Source organism: Neofelis nebulosa, chromosome 12 (genome assembly GCF_028018385.1).
Source record: "Neofelis nebulosa isolate mNeoNeb1 chromosome 12, mNeoNeb1.pri, whole genome shotgun sequence".
In the NCBI taxonomy this organism is placed as follows: Eukaryota; Metazoa; Chordata; class Mammalia; order Carnivora; family Felidae; genus Neofelis; species Neofelis nebulosa.
Genome location: NC_080793.1, coordinates 7,642,967 through 7,664,477, shown reverse-complemented (window position 1 = coordinate 7,664,477; position 21,511 = coordinate 7,642,967). Strand labels below are relative to the sequence as shown.

General features: G+C 47.6%; 1 protein-coding gene across 9 annotated transcripts in view; it reads left to right on the top strand.

Moving 5' to 3' along the window:
- Nucleotides 1-3,764: 3,764 nt before the first annotated feature.
- SPTAN1 (spectrin alpha, non-erythrocytic 1) overlaps nt 3,765-21,511 on the top strand; it is a 58,861-nt gene continuing 41,114 nt past the window's right edge. For all 9 annotated transcript variants that reach the window (XM_058693906.1, XM_058693905.1, XM_058693901.1 and 6 more), the window contains exons 1-9: nt 3,765-3,812; nt 12,467-12,706; nt 13,909-14,034; nt 17,774-17,914; nt 18,272-18,418; nt 19,832-19,965; nt 20,121-20,265; nt 20,343-20,497; nt 21,148-21,283. In XM_058693906.1, the coding sequence (XP_058549889.1) occupies nt 3,780-3,812; nt 12,467-12,706; nt 13,909-14,034; nt 17,774-17,914; nt 18,272-18,418; nt 19,832-19,965; nt 20,121-20,265; nt 20,343-20,497; nt 21,148-21,283 (1,257 nt within the window). In that variant the 5' untranslated portion in view covers nt 3,765-3,779. The remainder of the gene's footprint in view (nt 3,813-12,466; nt 12,707-13,908; nt 14,035-17,773; nt 17,915-18,271; nt 18,419-19,831; nt 19,966-20,120; nt 20,266-20,342; nt 20,498-21,147; nt 21,284-21,511) is intronic.

Sequence of the window (21,511 nt, the reverse complement as noted above, 5' to 3'; positions counted from 1 at the left end):
CCTGGAGCCTGCTTGGGATTCTCTCTCTCTCTCTCTCTCTCTCTCTCTCTCTCTCTCTCTCTCTCTCTCCCCACCCCCCCCCTCTCTCTCTTTTCCTTTCTCTGCCCCTTCCCCCTCATTCTTTCGTAAAATAAAAAATAATAATAAAAATAAAATACGACTAATGCATCCTATTCCGCCCGTGACCTGTCAGAAAGCTTTTGCGGTAAGAATATAAGAAATTATTATCTCTCCAAATCCCAAATGACACACTTAATCTCCAAATTAGTCTTATTTTTTAGGATCTGATTTGGCCTTTTCTTACCACCGCCTCAAACCTGGAGCTCCCAATTATCCTCGGTTTCTGCACCCCAGCCCCCACCAGAGTCGGCTGACTTGGGTGGGTCTCGGCCTCAGTCTTCTTCTAGGGAAAGGGGGCAAGAGAATGAAAACCCTGTGGGTGACCTCGCCTTTGGGACTGGGCGTTTTTCGGACCGGGGCGCGCAGCATCCCCTGCCAGACTGCAGCGACGGCTCCTGCCGCGCCCTTCGTTGCAGTCCTGGAAGGGCTCCCAGGGGCGGAGGGGTGGGGTGGGGTGCCGAAGATTCTCTGCAGGGCGGGGAGGGGCTGGATTGGAGGATCCGAGGTGCGGAGAGGGCGGGGCGGCTGCCGCATCTCGGCCCGCCCGGGCGGTGGCAGTGACTCCACTGCACCACTGGCCCCCACCCCTGGCGCGCGCCCTCCCTTCCCATCCTCCCGCCGCGATCCCCCGACTCGGCTCTTCCCCCGCAGCGGTGCTTCGGCTCTTTCCGGTAGCGCTCGGCCCTTTCCGCCGCGTGATCGGGAAGCGAGCTGGCGGGAGCTCCGCCCCCATAGCTCGGATGGCGCTCGCCCCCGCCCCTCGCGCCGCGCCCCGGCGCTTCCCCCGCGCTCGCGCCCGCCCGCCGCCGGAACGCGCGTGGCCGCCTATAAAAGAAGCGAGGCGCGCGCGTCGCCGCCACTACCCGCTGCGGAGCGAACGGCGAGGCGGGAGGCCGCGGAGGCGCGTCGGTCCCTCAGCACCCCCCCCCCGCCTCCCCCAGACCGGCGCACCTACTGCCCTCACCCCCCCCCCCCCCGGAGCCGGTGAGAGGGGGAGCTGGGGAGCTCGGGGAGGGAGCGGGGCCTGAGGGCCGCAGACCCCTCGGTGGGGAGCGGGGCAGCCCCTGGGGTGGGGCGGGGCCAGCGCGCGGACAGGTGAGCCCGGCCGGCCTCGCAGCTCCCTCCGACGGGCGGGGACCAGGCTGGCGGGCCGCGACCCGCCCGTGGCGCGTGGGCTGCGGAGGAGCCGCCCGGCCGAGCCTGGGCGCCGGCCGCTGGAATGTCATTGACTGGGCGGAGGGGGGACGAGGCCATCGGGTCCGTCCCGCTCCCCCACCCCCAAGCCTGGTTGCGGCCCCGCCCTGCCCCATCCGGCTGCCGCAGGTGGGGCGGGGGCTCCTGGCCGGATCGCCACCATCCCCCTCCCTGCAGAGCGCTTCCCCCAGCGCCCCCAGTCCCTTTCCTGGGTTGGGAGCGACTTCAGCTCCTTTTCCTGAGTCCCCACGGCGGTGCCGGCCCGACCCTTGATGGAGGAAGAGCCAAGAGCATAGAGGAAAGGGCTGTTTGACCTTAATTTCATCCTATATGGCGATTCTTGGCCTTCTCTCTAGACGCAGAAAGGTCTGACACTGGCCATCTCCTATTCCTTCCTTGTAATAAACGTTTCTTCCCTACCCAGTTGTGATTTGCTTGTAAATAACAGGTAGATTCGGCGCTTTCTTTGTGTGAGACTCAAATCCAATAACTTAACAGCTTACGAGTTCTTTGCCCCTGCCGCACCCGACACCGGGTCTTTCGATTTGAGCACCTTATATTATTTGTCAAAAATTCTGCCCCCACGCCAGTATTGAATGATAGAGCAGCCTTTTGTTTGGAAGCCAGCCCTGCGAATGGGGTAAGGTGCTTCCTAAAGAAAATTGCCTTTCAGAGTCTCTTTGATGTATTGGGTTAAAATATTTTAAATAAGGGGCTTGTTCAGGTTAAGGGTTGCATGTGTTTTAAATTAAAAACCTCAAGAGCCCAGAAAGCTGGATCGAGATGATCGAATTGCCACAACACCTTGTCAGACCTCTTTTATATAATAGATTCTAAAATACGTAGGCTCTTTGTTCTGTCTTCGTCATGGTATTTTAGAAAAACTTAACCATCATGGCTGGTAGGGAAGAGAGACTATCTGAAGTATTTTAATAATGTGTTGAGAAATTGCGGAGTCATAGCAATTGGACCTAAGTAAAACAGAATGTATCAAAGATGGAAGGGTGGGGGGGTGTCTTTTAGCCAGGAAACAAAATCTTAGGAATAGCAGTGGGAACACTCAGCTGTATGAAGCTATTGAGCCAAGGTTCCAACTCCTTAAACTAGTCATTTTCCCTTTTGTTGCCACTAACGTCTTAGATTTTCAAAGGTCAAATTGAAGTCAAAGTTTAAAAATGTGCTGTAAGGGAAAAATGCTGCAGTAAAGGGCCTCTGCAGGAAATTAACAATAAGCCTTTTTTAGTAACTGGGCCAATAATTACTCAAAGGGACCCTCAAAGTGTGTTAGCTGTTACCTAGGGACCTCCATGGAGGGACAAGCCTCGGAGGGAAGATTTGCCCTGTGCTGGACAGGTGTGAGGCAGTTCTTAGAGTAATCCATCAGCTAAGTAACATTCTTGAATATGCTTTTGGTCTTGGCAGTGTGTTTTGTACTGATCTAACAATTGGAGAAATCTGATCTGTCACAGGCTCTGATATGAGCTTGTCAAATAATCTGCTGAACAGGTTTAGGTCGGGAGAGCTGGTGTTTAAGTATTATCTTTTGGTTCCCTGGGTTAGAATTTGCTCTACTTTGCCTTACCTGCCTTCATCCCAAGGGGAGGGGCTGCCTACCGAACCGAACCCGTGCGGTGGATGTCAGGAGCAGTCCACAGTCCTGGCATTGCCGAACCTGCACGAAGGGTAGTAGGCACGAGGCCGGCCTCGTAATCAATCCTCCGTGGGCTATGCAAGGACTCTGCTAACTATGCGGTCTGGGCTGCTGCAGCTGTGGTCAGAGTAGGTAGAAGAATGCTCGGCCCTGATGGCAAGTGCTGACTCCGGGAATGCAGAGGAGGAGCCCAGAGCCCATGATCACTTCGGGCGGCCGCCCGGCCCGAGGCCACCGGCCTGGAGCAGCTGTGCTGCTTACCTCGGTCACACCTTTTTTGCATATTCCTCTCATAGGTTTCGAACAGGAAATAAGTGTCTTGGGAGTACACCAGTAAACCAGGCCCAAGTCAGATTTCTATAGCTCGAGTTCTTTCTTGTCTCTGATGTCCTGAAATCATGCTGTTTTCTTATGCTGAATGAAAAGGGATTTAGGAATCTGCCAGTCCTAGGAGTCTCAATTTATTGGACTGTGGGATCTGGGGAGGGCGAGTTTAGTGTTAGAAAGCATAGTCAGTATTACTACTTTATTTGGAAAGTGGAGAAACTGAGGCCCAGAGCGGGGGTGTGACTTGGCCAAGGCAGCATATTTCCACAAATAGGAACTGCTAAGACCCCACTTTAGATCCCCGGTGGGATGCAGAATCTCCACAATGAGCAAGGTGCTGGGAAGACAGTGGGAATTTGGGGTTTCCTTGTCTTCATATGTTCCTAATGGTCTGTTCTCTCCATTTTGAAATTACGTTGTTCAGTTTGCCCTTAGAAGCTTGTTATCTTGCTCTCCCCCCTCCCTTTAGACTCCACATTCCTCCATCATGTTGTCATCGTTTCGTAAGCGCAGAGTCCAGGTATTTGACCAGCATGCGGCAAACGTGTTGCCTTTTCGGTTTTGCCTGGCTTGCAGTGAAGACACATCTGTGTCCAGAAAAGTTGAATGATCCAAAGAGAGGGAGAAAAAACCCTGCCTGCATGACCTTTCTGTTAAGTAAATTGGTTAGGGTTTGGGTTTTTTGTTTTTTGTTTTTTTTTTTTTTCTATTTTTTTTTTTTTTTTTCGGAAGTCTTAGTCCATTGATTCTGAAATTTCCAAAGCCTCCTGTTTTTTTACCTTCCTCTCTTTCAGGCATGAATATATTAATTTCTTCTCACCCTACTGGTGTTTGCATGTAGCGTTTGCTGATTTTTTAATTGATGGTTACTTGGTTCTTAAGAACCAAGGGACTAAACAGATTATCCTAGATATTGGGGGCAGGGGGGATGATCTGAAAACGTGTAGTGAAAATAGCATCGTTAAATTGGACAAATATCGTAAACTTGGGTTTGTTTCCTGTTCCCATTGACTTATTTTTTTCTGTCACAATCCTTGTAATGAAATGGAGCTTGCATTTTCTTGGCAGAAAAAAAAAGCCATCTAAAAAACTCACTATATATGCCTTATTTGTGTACAGTTTTTGAGTGTTTGCTAAATTGGACCTTTTTCAAAAAGAAAAATGCTTAAAACTCCAGTCTTGATAACCCCTAAGGAGAAATAAAAACTTTGCACATTTCTAGTGATTATGGGTGATAAATCCAAGGCAAGCCCTTTTATAAATCACACCGGTGAATTGCTGAAACGAGGTTTATAAAAATGGGCCATGTTACAACCTTTTCCTGTTTTGACTGTTGGTAATAATATTTTGCATTTAAATACCTCTCATCTGAATTTTACAGGTTAAGAGGTAAGTAGCAACGAGATAGTATTGGGGAAGCATTCAGAAGTAAGTTTTCTTAACTTTGTCTGCATTTCTGGATTTTGATGCAATGCAGTATGAATTTTTTGCTTTCTGAAAGCGAAGTCCCTGCTCACCTCTGCAGAAATGTGCTAATGAGTTGAAATGAATTAATCAATCTGAAGGCTGATGTGCCAATCCACAATCCTGACTGGAATGTGGCTTAAGCAGAAATATTTGTTGTTTTTATTCATGGTTAAAACTCTTAATTTGTGTATTATTTCTCTCTCTGCTTACCATCAGACCTGCTGCTAAAATCTGCAGCTCAGCTGGTTTTGAGTTTATTTGCTTCATCTGAAAATCACTGGATATAAAACGTTAATAGGTGCTAAACAGTTCTTTGGTGGGTTGCTCTCCGGAGAATTTCCACATCTGTGGATGCGGCTGTCCTGCCTTGCACATGTAACATTGGGTAATAGGTTGGCTTTCCAAGCCATGGAAAAAACCTGTGTTGTCGGTTCTGCACCTTTGAGCTCTGACTAAGCAACAAAAGTAAATCTGATGAATGGTTTTTCTGACCTTTCGCTTTAAGCGGTGTTTATGAATTTCCCCACAGAGCCAAATGATCTGTTCATCCCCTTCATCCCCCAAATGCCTTTCCTTGCAGAGCAGTGTATCTGGTGAAATTGGAGTTTATTCTGGCGTTTTCCAAATGCCTCTTACATCCAGCACGTTGGGTGGCAGGCCCCAGTGCTTTGTCTTAGTGACTCCTCTCATCTTCACGATGGGTTTATTCTCTTCTGGGGGATCCACAGAGAGATCGTGCTGAATTCTTTCACTCTCCAAGAGCCTTGTGAGGGCGTCTCTAGACTACTCACTGCAGGTGCCGGGTTCTCAGAGCCAGAAGCCTTTGCCCTTTGGCCTGAGAACCTTTCTGTCTGCAGTCATTCTCCCCTCCTGCCTCTCACATTCCCCAGAGACAGATCGCCTCGCAGCTTCTGTAGATGAGGTCAAGGCATTTAAAAATTCCCTAAATACCAAAAACTGCCTCAGACAGCTGTCTCTTGGCATTTGCAAGAAGACGGGGTTGTTAATTAGTGTCTCAGCTCTTTTGTAGAAATCCATTTTCAGTTGATGATACGTGTAAATTTGTGTCAGATAGGAGGCGTCACTCTCAGGCGTGTTCTATCTTTGGATTAAACTAGAACTTTCTACCCAAGATTCATATCTTTAGCCCCCCCCCCCCTTTTTCTTCCCAGAGATCTGGCAGTATTATAAGAATGCTGACAAGTTCTTTTTATTTATTACAATAGAGGACATAGTTGTAATTCCTGTTTTATCCCCTGAGATCAATTCACGTTTCTTGCTGAATGATGCAGCTAACATTCTGACTGCTGCATTGCAGCATTTATAAATAGTCCACATCTTCAGTCTTCTCAGAATATTTGCTAAAATATGACCTTTTTCTTTGGTTGTCTTCAATGGGAAGCTGTCCTTGAGCATACCGAGAATACATTTAGCACTTCATTTCCCCTCCTTTATTCTCTGTGGACAGAGACCTGATTGGCAAAATCAGAGTTGATAGGCTGGTTTGAGATAAACAGTCCACTGCAGTCTTAGGGAGTTGGGTTTTTTGTGGGTTTTTAGGCAGTTAGTGGAATAGATAGATAGGCTAGTGTGGTTAGAGATTGTTTTTTAATGGCACGTTTCCCAAAGTCTTCCTTTCTAGCTCTTGAAAGGCGTTAATCCCATTACGGCTGAGAACGGCCTGGAACGTTCTCTGTGGAGTCTGCCTTATCGGTCAACTGCATATTTCAGGGCAGGGGTGGGGTTCCTGCAGTGCAGCCTCAGTCCTGGAGGGAATGTCATGTGCATTGGCAGGGTCCCAAGGAATTCCATTAACTCCCTCACATAGTTTTGGGTGAGAGGTTGTCGCATCTTTCCGTGGCAGTAGTTCTTGGTGATGTGAACATTTTCCCCGTGTTTAATATAATCAATGGAGATGACCCTTTTAGGAGCAAAGAAACTGGACCTTCTGTAGATAAACTAGAGACAGCTCCCTATCAGGCTAAGGGGTGGGGAGCTCTTAATAACTCAGTATCTTAGGCTCCTGTAACCATGCAAATGAGAATCCTGACCTCCCACAGCAGTGGGAGAGCCTTGATGACTTTCAGATGCCCAGCTCCCCAGGGAGAGCCAGTGGTGGCTTGGCAGAGCTCCCACCTACTGACGTCAGCTGATCTGCAGGAAAGAAAAGTCCATTATTGCCTGACCAAAGCACTTGGTATAGAATTGACTTGTTCTACTTCACTGCGGTGACAAAGAGGGCCTTTTAGGTTGGTTAATTTCAGCAGGGCCTCACTGGACTGTCTCCCTGGATTGGTAGGGTCAAATCAGCGAGCTGGACCCAAGCAGGGCAACTTGCCTCGGCAGAACCCTGGCAGCATTGTGCTGGGGATTCTTTTCTTCATCACGAAGGGTTCCTCCCCAATGTGATTTCTTAGAAATTTCCATAGCAGCTAAAGGATTTTAGAGATGCAGTGAAGGCTGTGTATGGAGAGGCAGGATACACACCATAGACATTAATCTGAAGACTTAGATATCTTGCAGGAACTCGTGCAACGTGGTGGTTTTATACAAAACTACACCTTCTTTGGCAAGTTTCTTTGCAAAAAAATTCTGTGAGCAAGCAAATTAGACACAAATTCCTGCTGTTTATCCATCTTAAACTGTTTCCCAAAGGGTAAGAACAAAGGAAGTATATAAATTCTTAACACTAATTTAATTGTCTAAGTTAAGAAGACTCAGTCTCACATAAGCAAAATCAATTTTTTTTTTAAATAAGGAATTGAGGTTTTTATTTTTTAAATGTTTATTTTTGAGAGAGAGAGAGAGAGAGAGAGCGCGCGTGAGCGCGCGCATGAGTGGGGGAGGGGCAGAGAGAGAGGAAGACAAGATCCCAGATGGGCTCTGCCCTGACATCAGGGAGCCTGATGCGGGGCTTGAACCCACAAACCATGAGATCATGACCTGAGCTGAAGTCAGTCACTCAACCGACTGAGCCACCCAGGTGCCCCACGTTTTTATTTAAGTAATCTCTACAGCCAATGTGGTTCTCAAACTCATGACCCCGAGATCAGGAGCCCCATGTCCCTCCGACTGAGCCAGACACCAAATTTTTATTTTTTGAATAATTAATATATTCTCTTCCTTTCTTCCCTCCAAAGTGGTGATGGAAAAGATGAGAGATAGTGAAAGGAATTAATAACCAAACAGCCATCAATAAAGTTTATGCTGGCTCCAGTCATGTGCAGAATCTCTTGTTCTGGCATGCTAGTCTGGGAACCAGAGGACCCCAGCTCAGCCTAAATGGGCTCTGTGACTTGGTTATTAGATGACCTGTGTCTTCCCGCCTATTTAATAATGAAGTGACCACAGTTTCTCTGTTTGCAAGTTCAGAATGTTATTGGCTCTAATGTGTGCCCAGTTTTGTGGTCAAAGTAAGAGGAATATAAGGTCTTTTTATTTTTTTATTTTTCTAAGTGTATTTGAGAGAGAGAGAGAGAGAGTGAGTGCAGGTGCACATGGTGGGGGGTGGGGGTGGGGAGAGAGAATCCCAAGCAGGCTGTGCTGGCAGTGCAGAGCCTGACATGGGGCTCCATCTCGAGAACTGTGAGAGCATAACCTGAGCTGAGATAAAGAGTTGGTTGCTTAACCAACTGAACCACCCAATAAGGTCTTTTTTCTGTAGTTCCTTAGGAACACTAAATTTCCTAAAGAACTTAGAAAAATGGCAGAGAGAAAACACTAAGTCCGATGCAGAATGTTGAGGGTGCTCTAAGAGGAGCATGGAGGCAGTGAGGACTTCTGATTTAGGACTTCAGAGAAGACAAGGTCGTTGTTTTAGACTTGGAGAGCTTTGTATGGTGTTAAATGCTGCAGCTGGGAGTAGGAGAGGACATTCCTGCCTAAGGAGACCTTCTGAGCTGGGACGTGGGCCCTGGCAGGGCCTGTCACTTGGGGTTGGTCAGGCAGTTTGATAGGAGATCTGGCTGGAGCAGACAATGCAGGGGAGTGGGTGAAGTCGCGTTTACATTCTAGTAAATGTAGCTGGTGATGGTAGTGATCCTTGTCAAGATCCCTGCCAGAAATCCGCTTTCTCCCAAAGAGACAGATTTTTTTTTTAATATTTTATTGATTTTGGGGGAGAGCACAAGTGAGGGAGGGGTAGAGAGAGGGGAACAGAGGATCTGAAGCAGGCTCTGCAGTGACAGGCTGACAGCAGAGAGCCCGATGTGGGGCTCAAACTCACGAGCCGTGAGATCATGACCTGAGCTGAAGTTGGACATTTAACCAACTAGCCACCCACGCACCCCTGAAGAGGCTAAGATTCTTAAGGCAGCAGTGTGAACCAGAAGTGCCTTGTTGTAATGAAGTATTGTCACAGAAATTCCACTATGAGCAGACATTTAATTTTTTACTGTCACCCTCAGGTTTTGGTTTTAAGGATCAAAAATATTTTTTTCAGACACAGCTATCTCTTGATGATAACAGAACTACCTCCTTTTTTAAAAAAAAAAAAATTATTTATTTATTTAGCGAGGGAGAGAATCCCAAGCGGGCTCCACGTTGTCAGTGCAGAGCCTGATGCAGGGCTTGATCTCATGAACCGTGAAATCGTCACCTGAGCTGAAATCAAGAGTTGGACACTCGACTGAGACACCCAGGCCCCTCCTTTTTTTTTTTTTTTTAAATGTTTATTTATTTATTTTGAGAGAAAGAGGGCGGGTGGGGCTAGGGGGACAGAGAGGGAGGGAACAGAACTGCTTTCTTGAGCTGTTTCACCAAGGGCTCACCCTGCCAGAGTGAAGAGACCAGCTCATTTCTCACGATGCCCTGCCATGTGCTCAGTCCAAGATTAGAAACTCCCATTTGTTCAGTAGGTTGACACCTACTTGTGGGGCTTCATCCTTTGCAGTTCTTGTCACAAATCTTGCTTTTATCTGGGTGGGATTCCCGTTTCACAGTATGGGACAGGTAACTTGGGTAGATCACAGAGCTCCCCCCCCACCCTTCACAGATGAATCCAGATCTGTGTAGCAGCTACAGCACTCAGCATCTACTCGGTCATTTGTCAGCAACCATTTCTTAATGGGCTCTGTGTGCCAGCAATCGGGGATACGAAGATTAGGTTGTCGGTCTCCTTATACCGCGGGAAGTATACACAAGTGCTTTGTAAATCCGCAGAAAGTGTGATTAAATCTGAGAAGAGGGAAGGAGGGAGCATTGAGTACGGCTTGGTGAGGAGGCAAGATTGTACAGCTTGCTCATTTCGGCTGGGTGTTGAGATATAAATAGGAGTTATCTGGGCAGAGGAGACACAGAACATTCTACACAAAGGAAGCCTGGAAAGATAGCTGGGAATCTTTGGAGAGGATCCTGTATTTGGAGGAGAAAGAATACTTCAGTATGCCCAGAGGGTAGGGGACATGGGTGAGAGACGTTTTGGGGGCCAGATTAGAGCGTCCTGCTAAAGCAGTGGCTTTTTTCTTCCCTCAGAAGGGAGCCATGAAAGGTTTTAGAGCATGGGAGTGACTGGCAAAGAATAAATTTCTCTTTATAGTAAAATAAATAAATCAGACGTTGGGGGGAAACCATAATACAACAAAAACAACTGGTCACTGCATGGAGACTAATTTGGAAGGGATGGTGACACGGCTAGACTCCCCTCCTGTTCTCCCTGTTAGGAAGATGGTGTCTTAATAGACAGGTGGTTCTCAGAGGTGATCAGGTGCAGACAGTGCTTTCTCGCCACCTCTTGAGGCTGCTTTAATTCCTAAGGAGTTGGAGACTTTGACCTCACCTGCATCTCGCTGGTGCTGTGTACCTCCCATCTGGATGGTGGGGGCACTGTCACTGACTTCCATGCCTAATCCTCAGGCTGCTTATCCTTTCCTGTTAGCCGGGCCAGGTGAACAGGAAGGGCTCTCAATGTCTCCTGGGTAACCAACAACCATTTTTATCCCATGTATAAATTATGAAACAGTAGCCAGAGAGGCTAGAAGGTTTATCTGGTCTGCTTTTTTTTTTTTTTTTTACCAAACTGAACTTTCTGGTAGAATGTAATTTTTACATTTGGAAACATCCTGAGAATGCCTCATTTTGGTCATTGTAGGCAACTGAGGCATAGGAAAGTGACTCGTGCAAGGTCACGTGGTACGGACACATTTAGAAGCTCTGGGTCTGTACCTCTTTCCCTCTGTGGTCCCTCGGTTAGAGGCTTACTCCTGATCAGCATGGATGCCATATTCTGGGTTTTGCCCATAAATAGGCCAGATTTTCTTTTTGACATAAAGATTTGGTGACAGTGTCCAGAAATCTGGGGATTTGAAGTTGGAGCCGATTGAGAGCTATGGGGAGTGCTGCCCCCATCAGCCTGCGGTTGTGGTGAACTTGAAACTGATGCTGAGCTTGCAGTGTCCTGTCCACAGTAGTAGGTGGGAGTAGAGCAGGGTGCACCTTTGACCACACCTTCTTGTTCTTGTGTTTTAGATTTCTCTGTTTTTTAGTATTACATCAGATTCAGATCGAGATGTACGACTACCTGTTTAATAATTGCTACTAATCTTTTTACGTAGATAAAGCACCCATTGCTGTAAAATATACTGAACACAAGCATTGTGACTTAAGCCTACATTTTTTTTAAACTGTAGTGTGGTTAACATACCATTTACGTTAGTTTCTCACTACCCCTCTTATTTTTAAGATGCACTAGGAGTTTCTTTTGTGCACGTTCACAGGAAACGCAGCCTGTTCTCTGCTCAGGCGCTCTGGCAGCCTGAGGAAGACGTAGTAACTGAGAAATCAGGGACTCTGACTAGGTAAATTCTATTGGTTATTGATGTTAAGGACTCGGTTACTTTGTAACCCCCTTTTCTTCATTGAATAACAGGCTGAGACTGGAGAGAAAGAAAAACTGATTTAAGTAAGAGTAAATTCTTTCTCATCTCCACAGGATAGAATGCAGAGACCAGATGAAAGGACTTTTGAATGGCTTTTTCAGTAATTTTTTCTTTTTTAACGTTCGTTTATTTAGAGAGAAAGAGAGGGAGAGAATGAGCAGGGGAGGCGCAGAGAGAGAGAGAGAGAGAGAGAGAATCCCAAACAGGCTCTGTGCCATTAGAGCCCAACAAGGGGCTTGAATCCACAGTGAGGCCGGTGACTTGAACCGAGAGTCGGACCACTCAGGTGCCCCAATAATTCCTTTTTCTTTTTTTTTTTTAAGGTTTATTTAATTATTTTGAGAGAGAGAGAGAGAGAGTCCCAAGAAAGCCCTGCACTGTCAGCGCAGAGCCCAGTACAGGGCTTGAACTCATGAACCGTGAGATCATGACCTGAGCTGAAATGAAGAGTCGGATGCTCAACCGACTGAGCCACCCAGGCACCCCTCAGTATATCCTTTGAGTACCAATTTGGCATTTCCTTTAAATTCTCAAAGCCCTTGTAGAATTGCTGGTAAGCTCTAGTTCTCCCGGTTGTATTTTTTGCTGGGTTTCACTGTGGTGTTGGTTAGACATCCTCCGAGGGAGCCACGTAGGCAGGTGTTGCAGGCCAGTAGATGAGCAATTTTTACAAAGGAATAGAATCTGGGCTCACTGTTCCATCCTGAGGACAGATTACTTTTTTTCATCTGTCCGCCTGGGCTGTCTGAGAATTTTTGCCTTCCGAGAGGCTGATTCCATTAAATCCACTCTGGTCTCGTAGTGCTTATTTCAGGGCGTTCTGTCTTTTCAGAAAATGGACCCAAGTGGGGTCAAAGTGCTGGAAACGGCAGAGGACATCCAGGAGAGGCGGCAACAGGTCCTCGACAGATACCACCGCTTCAAGGAGCTCTCAACCCTTAGGCGCCAGAAGCTTGAAGATTCTTACCGATTCCAGTTTTTCCAGAGAGATGCTGAGGAGCTGGAGAAATGGATTCAGGAGAAACTTCAAATTGCATCTGATGAAAATTATAAGGACCCAACCAACTTGCAGGTGCATCTCATCTCCCTGAGATTCTTGCCAGAATTCAAGAGTTCATATGTTTTTGCCCCCAAATCACCCGAGGTCATTTAATTATGACCTTGAGAGGTTGGACAGCAAGAAGAATGGAGATCAGACATAAGTCAGGACTGACTCACTGTTCTGAAAAACCCTTGGTGTAGTAGGTATTATACTGTGTACACTAAAGGCATTTGTGGAATCTGGTAGGTAGTTATCTTTTCTGGATGCTTCAAGCTGATGGTTCTCAAGCCACTGCCTTGCAACCTTTGGTGATCCTTCACCATTTTTCAGGGAAGGTCTGGGTTGATCTCTTAGAATATGTGTTTTCAAGAAAGGCATACTAACAGTGTTGCTGGTGGAAATTTATAGTTAGGTATCTCTTTAAGCAACTCACTGGTAAGTCTTATCAAAAACAAGTCTTTAAAAATCATTGAATTGTAGCTTAATTTTGTGGCATAAGTCATGCCTCAGTGAAGTTGTTTTTTAAAAAAGGACAAAGCCTTTCTTATTGGTTTTGGTGAAAGACTTTTTTTTTTTTTTTTAAATCAAGTGGAGAGCACGGTTCTCTTACTTTACCAGACTAGTCTAAGAAGAGAAAGTGTCATGTCATGAGTGAATGCAGAAGGATTATTATTCAAGGGCAAATCGTATGTGCTAAGAAAGTTGTTGGTGTGGCTCTATATTTAATTTTTTTTAATGTTTATTTTTGAGAGAGACAGACAGAGCATGAGTGGGGGGAGGGGCAGAGAGAGAGGGAGACACAGAATCCAAAGCAGGCTCCAGGCTCCCAGCTGTCAGCACAGAGCCTGATGCAGGCCTCGAACCCACAAACAGTGAGATCATGACCTGAGCCGAAGTTGGGCGCTCAGTTGGGTACGGAGCCACCCAGGCACCCCTGGCTCTATATTTCTAGAGGGGATTGGATGTTCACACAAGGACTAATTTCCTGGTAGACCATAACAGTAGGCGATGCAAAGTTGGTGGTCCTTGGTGGCCAAGCTTCCAGAAAGCCAGTATAGATGAGGTGAGAGTATTTGAGTAATTGAGCAGGTGAGGGGATGAGGGGAATGATGAGTGTCCATAATTAGAGGAAGTTGGATTCAGGAGGGGAGGAATAAGGGGGCCTGGGTGGGGGGCAGAATGGGGAATACTGTGTGGTTGCAGCTGTGGCTCACTTCATGGTCCACCAACAGGGCAAGCTTCAGAAGCATCAGGCCTTCGAAGCTGAAGTGCAGGCCAACTCAGGAGCCATTGTTAAACTGGATGAGACTGGAAACCTGATGATCTCAGAAGGGCATTTTGCATCTGAAACCATAAGGGTGAGTAGGAGTAGTGCCTGGTACGGGTGGCCATCTGGTACTGGTAAGGGTGGCTGTCTGGTTGGCGGAAGAGTGTGGATTAAATGCCAGTTAGGGTTTCTAAAAAAGACTTTTCTAGCTTTTTAAAAGAATTTGTGAAGTCTCTGAAAGGAGTTACCCAAATCTTGCCTTTGTAATATGATGATTCAGTATGAATACAAACAAGTATGTGTATGCTCAGTGGGGAAATAGTTCTTTTTGTAGAACAAATTAGAATGCGATTATACTTTAAAGAAGATTACATAAATTAAGCTTAAATTTACAGATGGTAATTAGATGGGAAGTTGGTGAATTTGGAGATCAAGACAGAAAGATCGGTAGGATTACTCACAGATGCTATAAAGTTCTCCATTGGCAAAACTCGATGTCTGGATCTTGGTTTGCTGAGATCTAGTGAGCAAGCGAGTTTATGGTCCAGCTGTAAGCAGAGACTTGTGGCACCTGTTAGTGACCATGGTGACAGAGCCAACTTTGAAGCAGGTGTCCTCACGTTCTTTGATTTGACTTGTTTGGTACCAGTTCACTGGAGCTGGGGCAACAACTGATCTTTCCCTGCTCTGCCATTTCCAATACCAGGGTATTAAAGGGAGAGCAAACCTCTTGAGGGTGAAGTATGCACGCTTAGTTCCTCATAACCAGATGTTCTTAACTGTTCTGACTTAACGTCATACCTGTCTATGTGTGTTGTTCTTTGTTATCCAAAGTCACATTCCACGGAGGGAATGGCCTTTTCAGTCCTTACCAGTCGAGGCCGTCTTGAAGATTTAGATGAAAGCTACATCCAAAAGCCCGGCTAGAAGTGTCACGTCCTCTGCTGCTTGTTTCCTGACCCCCTGTAGAGCCTCCATTCCCCTGGGGTCTGGCCTAGTGGTTTTGTAACAGTAAATACGTGTCTCTTTTGGACTGATATACTCTGCAGTCTCATATTGAAGACTTGCAGTTAGCTTATTATTAATAGTTAATCATTACTAGTAATGATTGTAAATAGGAAATAAGAGTAAATTCTAAATGCCACATGACCAGCTGTTTAATTATATTCGACTCATTTGGGTAATGTCGTCTGTGTTTCTGCCGTTAAGTACAAATGTCTTCCTGCTCATTTTCCCGCTGTTTTGTATACAGTCTTATGGTAAACGAAAGTGGCATGCCTTATTATTTCCTGGATAGAAGTTGTTTTCTCAGAGTGCATGGCATTGCTCTGCAGCAGTATAACCAGGCTACAGACAGGGAACAGGAGAAATAGAGCAAGTGTTTGACTTTATAGTAGTTAATCTGAAGAGGGAGGGACCCAAAGCTCACTTCATTCTGCTCTGTTAGTAAATACCCTCCTCCCTGTTTGGAGATCTTATTAAAGCAACATTTAAAAGTACTACTAGCTACTGTTGGTTGAGTAGCCATTTATGTGCAAACACTTTGCCATGGGACTTGACATATGTAATCTCTGATCTTGACTAGAAGCTCCCTAGGTAGCCCTTATCCCCGCGATATGGAAGGGAAGAAACTGAAGCTCAGAGAAGTTTGAGTAACTTCTCCAAATCCCACAGCTAGTAGGCGACAGAATTGGAATTCCAATCTACGCCTTTCTTTGCTGACAACTATTTGCTTTATTTTTCGAAGCTATATTTCATTCCTGTTCGCTTTCCTTAATTTCTCTGCCAGCTGCCTCTGCCTGCTGCCTCTGCCTCCTGCTGTTTTCTCATGCCCCTATTGAGAAAGCCACCCAGGATTTCCTCTCCACCCTGTCAGCTTGCAGTGTTTTCCAAGTGCCCCTGCCTGCCTGCTCCCTCCTGCTCCCAAACTGCGGTGCGCTTGAGAATCTGGGCGCTCTAGCCTGCAGTGTTTACGAGGTCAGATGCACCAGGAACAGGAGGGCTGTTCCAGCCCTGGAGCGGGGCCTGTCCTAGTTCTTTACCTGAGAGCGTGAACATGAAACATGTGGGAGACTGACCATTGACTTGGGGGGTGAGGTTTTTTGGTGAGCCTTCGGTGGTCTTGTTTTTAATTTGAGCAAAGGGCTTTCATTTAATCTTTGCTGTCTTGTTCCCAGTTCCCATGGTGATCCTGGCTTGGTGCTTCATCTGGCCCCATAACTCAGTAACCTCGTTTGGCAGGCAGGCTAACGTGGGGGCGGGGGTGGATTGTGAGCATTGCTTCTATGTCCTGGATAACCTGTCTGTCGCCGGTTTAGACTTTCACACCGTACCGGACGGCGTGGCGCCCCATAGTCACCGCCACCCACATTGGGTCCCACATCCGAGTAGGTGGAGTGTTGAGTTGCTACTGCTTGCCTGTTCCTTCCCCTCTGCCTTGGAATGCCTTTCACTTCCTTCTCGTTGGCGGGGCTTCTTTGTAACCATCGGTGGTGGAAGTGAATTGTGTGAGCGTTTATTTCCCCTGCTGTTTTCTCCTTTCACATGAAACCCACACCCTTGTTTCTAAGAGAATCCACCCATGTTGGCTGCCCCTTGGCCTTCAAGTTTTTAGCTGCCTGGGAGGGGCATCTCAACAATGGGTGGATCCCAGACTTCTGTCCTGTGAGTGTCCACCCCCCTTGTGGTTTGTTTTCCTTGTGTCTGCCAGTGTTAACACGGAAATTCCCAGTATCTTGGGGGAGGCTTAGTCAATACATTAAGATTGGATTAGATACCGGAAAGCGTCCCCTCAGCTTGAACGCATGATCAATTCCCCCCCAGTTCTTGACACGTCCTTACTAGGGCTTGCAGTGAGAACCCAAAGATGCTGGGAAGTGAATATGTTTGGGCCTGTGGCTACCACTTGGGTGAGGTTTGAAATGAACCTTACCTGAGATGTACCACAAACAGTCTTTTCACAGAAGTGCCAAAACCTTTTCTGCCAAGAATCCTTTTCATTGCTGATTATGTTTCAGGACCCCTTTTTTTGTGTGTGTTTTAAGTTTATTTATTTTGAGAGATAGCAAGCGCATGTGTGTGCATGAGCGGGGGCAGGGCAGAGAAAGAATCCCAAGCAGGCTCTGCTCTGCCAGCACAGAGCCCGACACGGGGCTCAGACCCACGAACCATGAGATCATGACCTGAGCCAAGATCAAGACTCCGACGCTTAACCGACTGAGCCACCCAGGCACCCCCTCCCCATTTTTTCTAATTTATATGAAAAGGTGTTCCCATTAACTTGTGCCTCGTCATTGTTTCTTTGCATTCATGATGCCCATAGGACCTCTCGTTTTATTTTTTCCCTCTACCTCTGCAAATTCATAGTAACTCTTCAGTGATTTCTGCTGTTTCTGTGTTAATTCCTCATCTCTCCTCCCCCACTAGTTTTCCGACCCAGGAATCTCACTTAATGATTTGATTACTAATAACAATTATAAATAACAATTATCATTTGTGCATTTCTGTATTGTTTATATATATTATTTATATAACAGTCGATGATGATTAATAATTCCCCTGAAGTAAACTAGAATAAATCCACCTGTGAAAGGTCAGCTATTTTGTTAAGACCTACCGAATCACTGTGAAGTGGATGCTGTTTCCCGTTGTCAAACTTAGATTTCCTCTTCCTTTGGAGATTATCTTTGGGCGGGGGGGGGGGGATTATCTTTTCAAAGATGTATTCCAACCTCTGACTTGTGAGGTTTCTGACCCGCGGGAAGTCTGTGGAGGAGCCAGATCCCATAGAGATGGTCGTGATCTCCGGGGCTGATTTTTCTCCCCCACAGACCCGTTTGATGGAGCTGCACCGCCAGTGGGAACTTCTCTTGGAGAAGATGCGGGAGAAGGGGGTGAAACTGCTGCAGGCGCAGAAGCTGGTGCAGTATTTGCGGGAGTGCGAGGACGTGATGGACTGGATCAATGACAAGGTACGTTTCCAGGAGGAAGGTTTGCCGAGTCGGCCTTAGCAAGAGCACGGGAGGAGTGTCTGTGTGCCCAGCTGAGGGCCGCAGTGAGCAGCGGAAGACGCTCGGTGGTGGGGTTGCCGCAGCCCCGGCTGCTCTCCGCAGCGCGCGCCCTTCTGTAACTCTGAACCCGGAGGCTCGGCCTGACGTGCCCTGGGCTCAACCTTTTAACTGGGAGAGGAGCTCAGATCACAAAGGACACGGAAAACTGCATCCACGAAAGCTGACGCGGCCCAGCCCAGTGGGCCTCGCTCATGATAAGTGGGAGCCATGGTTACCGAGTGTCAGTTGGTGACTCTGGCTCTGTTGGTTCCCGGGCAGGAAGCCATCGTGACTTCTGAGGAGCTGGGCCAGGACCTGGAGCACGTGGAGGTTTTACAGAAGAAATTTGAAGAGTTTCAAACAGATATGGCTGCCCACGAAGAAAGAGTTAATGAAGTGAACCAGTTTGCTGCCAAACTCATTCAGGTAGGTGGCAGAGCACCACGTGCTTCTTCCCCCATCATGATACTAATTGGTGTTTCCAGAAGAAAATTTCGGTGATCAGTTCCCTGAGTCCTGTGTGAGCACGGCTTGGAAAGCGTGTCTCAGAGTTTTGTTTAGATAAGGCAGCGATTCCGCTTACTCCTGAGTTAGAAGCTGCTTTCTAACTTGCGGCCATGGGCAGGAAGGGCCGAGTTCGTTTGATCTGTGTCCTCCGCCCACTTTCGGGTAGGGCTCAGCAACGCTTTTACGGGGCTGCTGAAGCTGGGCATCCGGGGCTGTCAGGTGAGGGTGTGGCTGTGAATGCTTCTCAGAGTTGGCAGGCATCCACTGACGCCTGACTGCTCTCTTCCTTTCCTTTTGATTTTGATGTGAAGTCCCAGGGCTCTCTTGGGAGCCTGGGGAACCTTGTAATGAATAGGCTCTCCACTGGTGGCTCTGAGCCATCGAGAGGGGACAGTGCAGCCTTTCCCCATTGCCTACTTGTGCATTCCCGTGAGCTGCTTCTTTATCCCCGGCTTCTGCTACAGGCGCCGGAATGCACACATAGTATTTATGACTTTATGTATATATATCCTTCTGTCTTATGTTGCTGCGTTATGACCAATAGAAGTGGAAATCTCTCCAGGGACTTCAAGTAGTAGGAACTGGATTTTCTGCTTTCAGGGAGATTTGATTTGCAGGGTATAAATCTGAAATTTATGGATCTGCTTCAGGGCTGGTACTTGTTGCCTTTCTGGCCAGTGACAAAAGAAGAGCCAGCACTCCTCAGAAACACCTCATCCTTCCACAGCGAGAGATGTACTCTGCCCTACCCCCTACCCCGGAATCTTGGGGCCTCCCAGGGTCGTGCTGACAAGAGCAGTCAGGCCAAGCCTAAGATCTCATAGATGGATCCCAGAACCCTGAAATGCTTCATTTATTACTTCACATTTTTGTCAAGACAAAAACCAAAATGTAGTTCATGGGGAAGGGTACTTTTAAAGAAATAGCTCCAGTCTGAAGTCAGGAACACACCCTGAAGACCGTGTATACGGACAGGAATGCTCGGTAGGCTCCCGAGCGTCCGAGGTGACAGATTTTCCAGCACCAGGTGCATTGGACGTAGGTGCATCGATGAAGCTACCATGAAGTTGCAGTTAAGGTATGTGTTAACTTGAAGGTTTTTGGTGTTGATGCCCGCAACCGCTTTATGGACTGACCGCACTACTCGGAGGGACAGATAATGGCTCTCCCCTTTTTATACAAGAAGAAATGGAAGCTCATTTTGAACAAGTTTCATTCCATTTCACACACAAAACCAGTGTTTCTTCAGAAAGATGAAGGTTTGCTGAAGCAGACACTTGTCAGGAGCCCGGGGCTCAGGACCCAGCCCGGTCTGTGTTCTCCCTCGTGTAGGAGCAGCACCCTGAGGAGGAGACCATCAAGACCAAGCAGGATGAAGTAAACGCGGCCTGGCAGCGGCTGAAGGGACTGGCCCTTCAGCGACAGGGGAAGCTCTTTGGGGCGGCTGAGGTCCAGCGCTTTAACAGGTACCGAGCCATAGAGGGCTGCTGGGCATGGGTGTATACCTGGGGGGCCTGGTGGATACGTGGCATGTGCCACATAGATGCTGGAGCTGCCTGGGCGGCACTCCCAGCCCTAGACAATCGCCATAAGCGGCTGCGCCGGTGCCTCCATTCCATAGGGATGTGGACGAGACCATCAGCTGGATTAAGGAGAAGGAGCAGTTAATGGCCTCTGACGATTTTGGCCGAGACCTGGCAAGCGTTCAGGCTCTGCTGCGGAAGCACGAGGGTTTGGAGAGGGACCTTGCTGCTTTGGAGGACAAGGTAGGTTTTGAAAGTAGCCGGTCCCACAGAGAAGTTAGCAAGGGGCACGAGCGCTGTCTGATGGAGGGTGTTTCCAGGTCAAAGCCCTGTGTGCCGAGGCCGACCGCCTGCAGCAGTCCCACCCTCTGAGCGCCGCGCAGATTCAAGTGAAGCGAGAGGAGCTCATTGCCAACTGGGAGCAGATCCGGACCCTGGCAGCCGAGAGACACGCCCGCCTCAATGACTCCTACAGGTAGGAAGAACTCCCTGGGGCTCAGCGACCCACGCCTTTGGACCCCTCTTAGAGAAGAGGGCAGGCAGGGTTAGGGGTCACTTCTACCTACTGAGAGAGGGCTGCTGTACACCTGCCAGTTCCTGTACAAAGAAAGTGCCAGTGACTTTCCTACCTGTGTTACATTTGGAGACTGGCAACTCTGTAGTGTGTGTGCACACGCACGCACACGTAGTGTTTATGACTTTATGAATATCCTTCCGGCTTCTATTGCTGTGTTATGACCAATAGAAGTGGGAATCTCTCCTTAGTGATTGGAGCACCAGGGAAATATACCACTAAAATTGAGTAAATCAAGCATTGGGGAGTGAAAGAATGCTAACTACTAACCAGAGCTCAAACTTGGGAATGCCAAGGAGATTGGAAATAAGGGACCAGATTGGGGAATTACAATGATGGACAGAACCCAAATTTCAAAGGATTGCTTTCAGCCTTCTCTCACTTTCCTTTATAGTCTAGATGGAAGAATCTTCTGTATCCCAGGATTAGGGTTTTCATGGTTTGATAGGCCTCTGAGGACGTAGACTTCGAAGCTTTAGGGAGGCATTTTCCATCCTGGGCTCTCCACTGGGAACGTGGCACATCTAATGGCTCTTCTTGGATTTCCCTAGGCTTCAACGCTTCCTTGCTGACTTCCGCGACCTCACCAGCTGGGTGACTGAAATGAAAGCCCTCATCAATGCAGATGAGCTCGCCAATGATGTGGCCGGGGCTGAAGCCCTGCTCGACAGGCATCAGGAGCACAAGGTAGCATCTCCGACATCTTTCAGAAGGAAAGACATTTTAGCTTGTAATGCATCGGTTGATCACTCTCATTTGCAGTCAGAGTGGCTGAAACTTTGTTCACAGCTGGCTCCCTCCATAGGATTATTGTTGATTTTGCCTTTGGAGCCTGGCTCTGCCAGCTTCTCATACACGGTGAAGCGGGTAAAATGTTGGGAAATTAACTGTGGTCTGTGAAAATGAAGGGCTGTG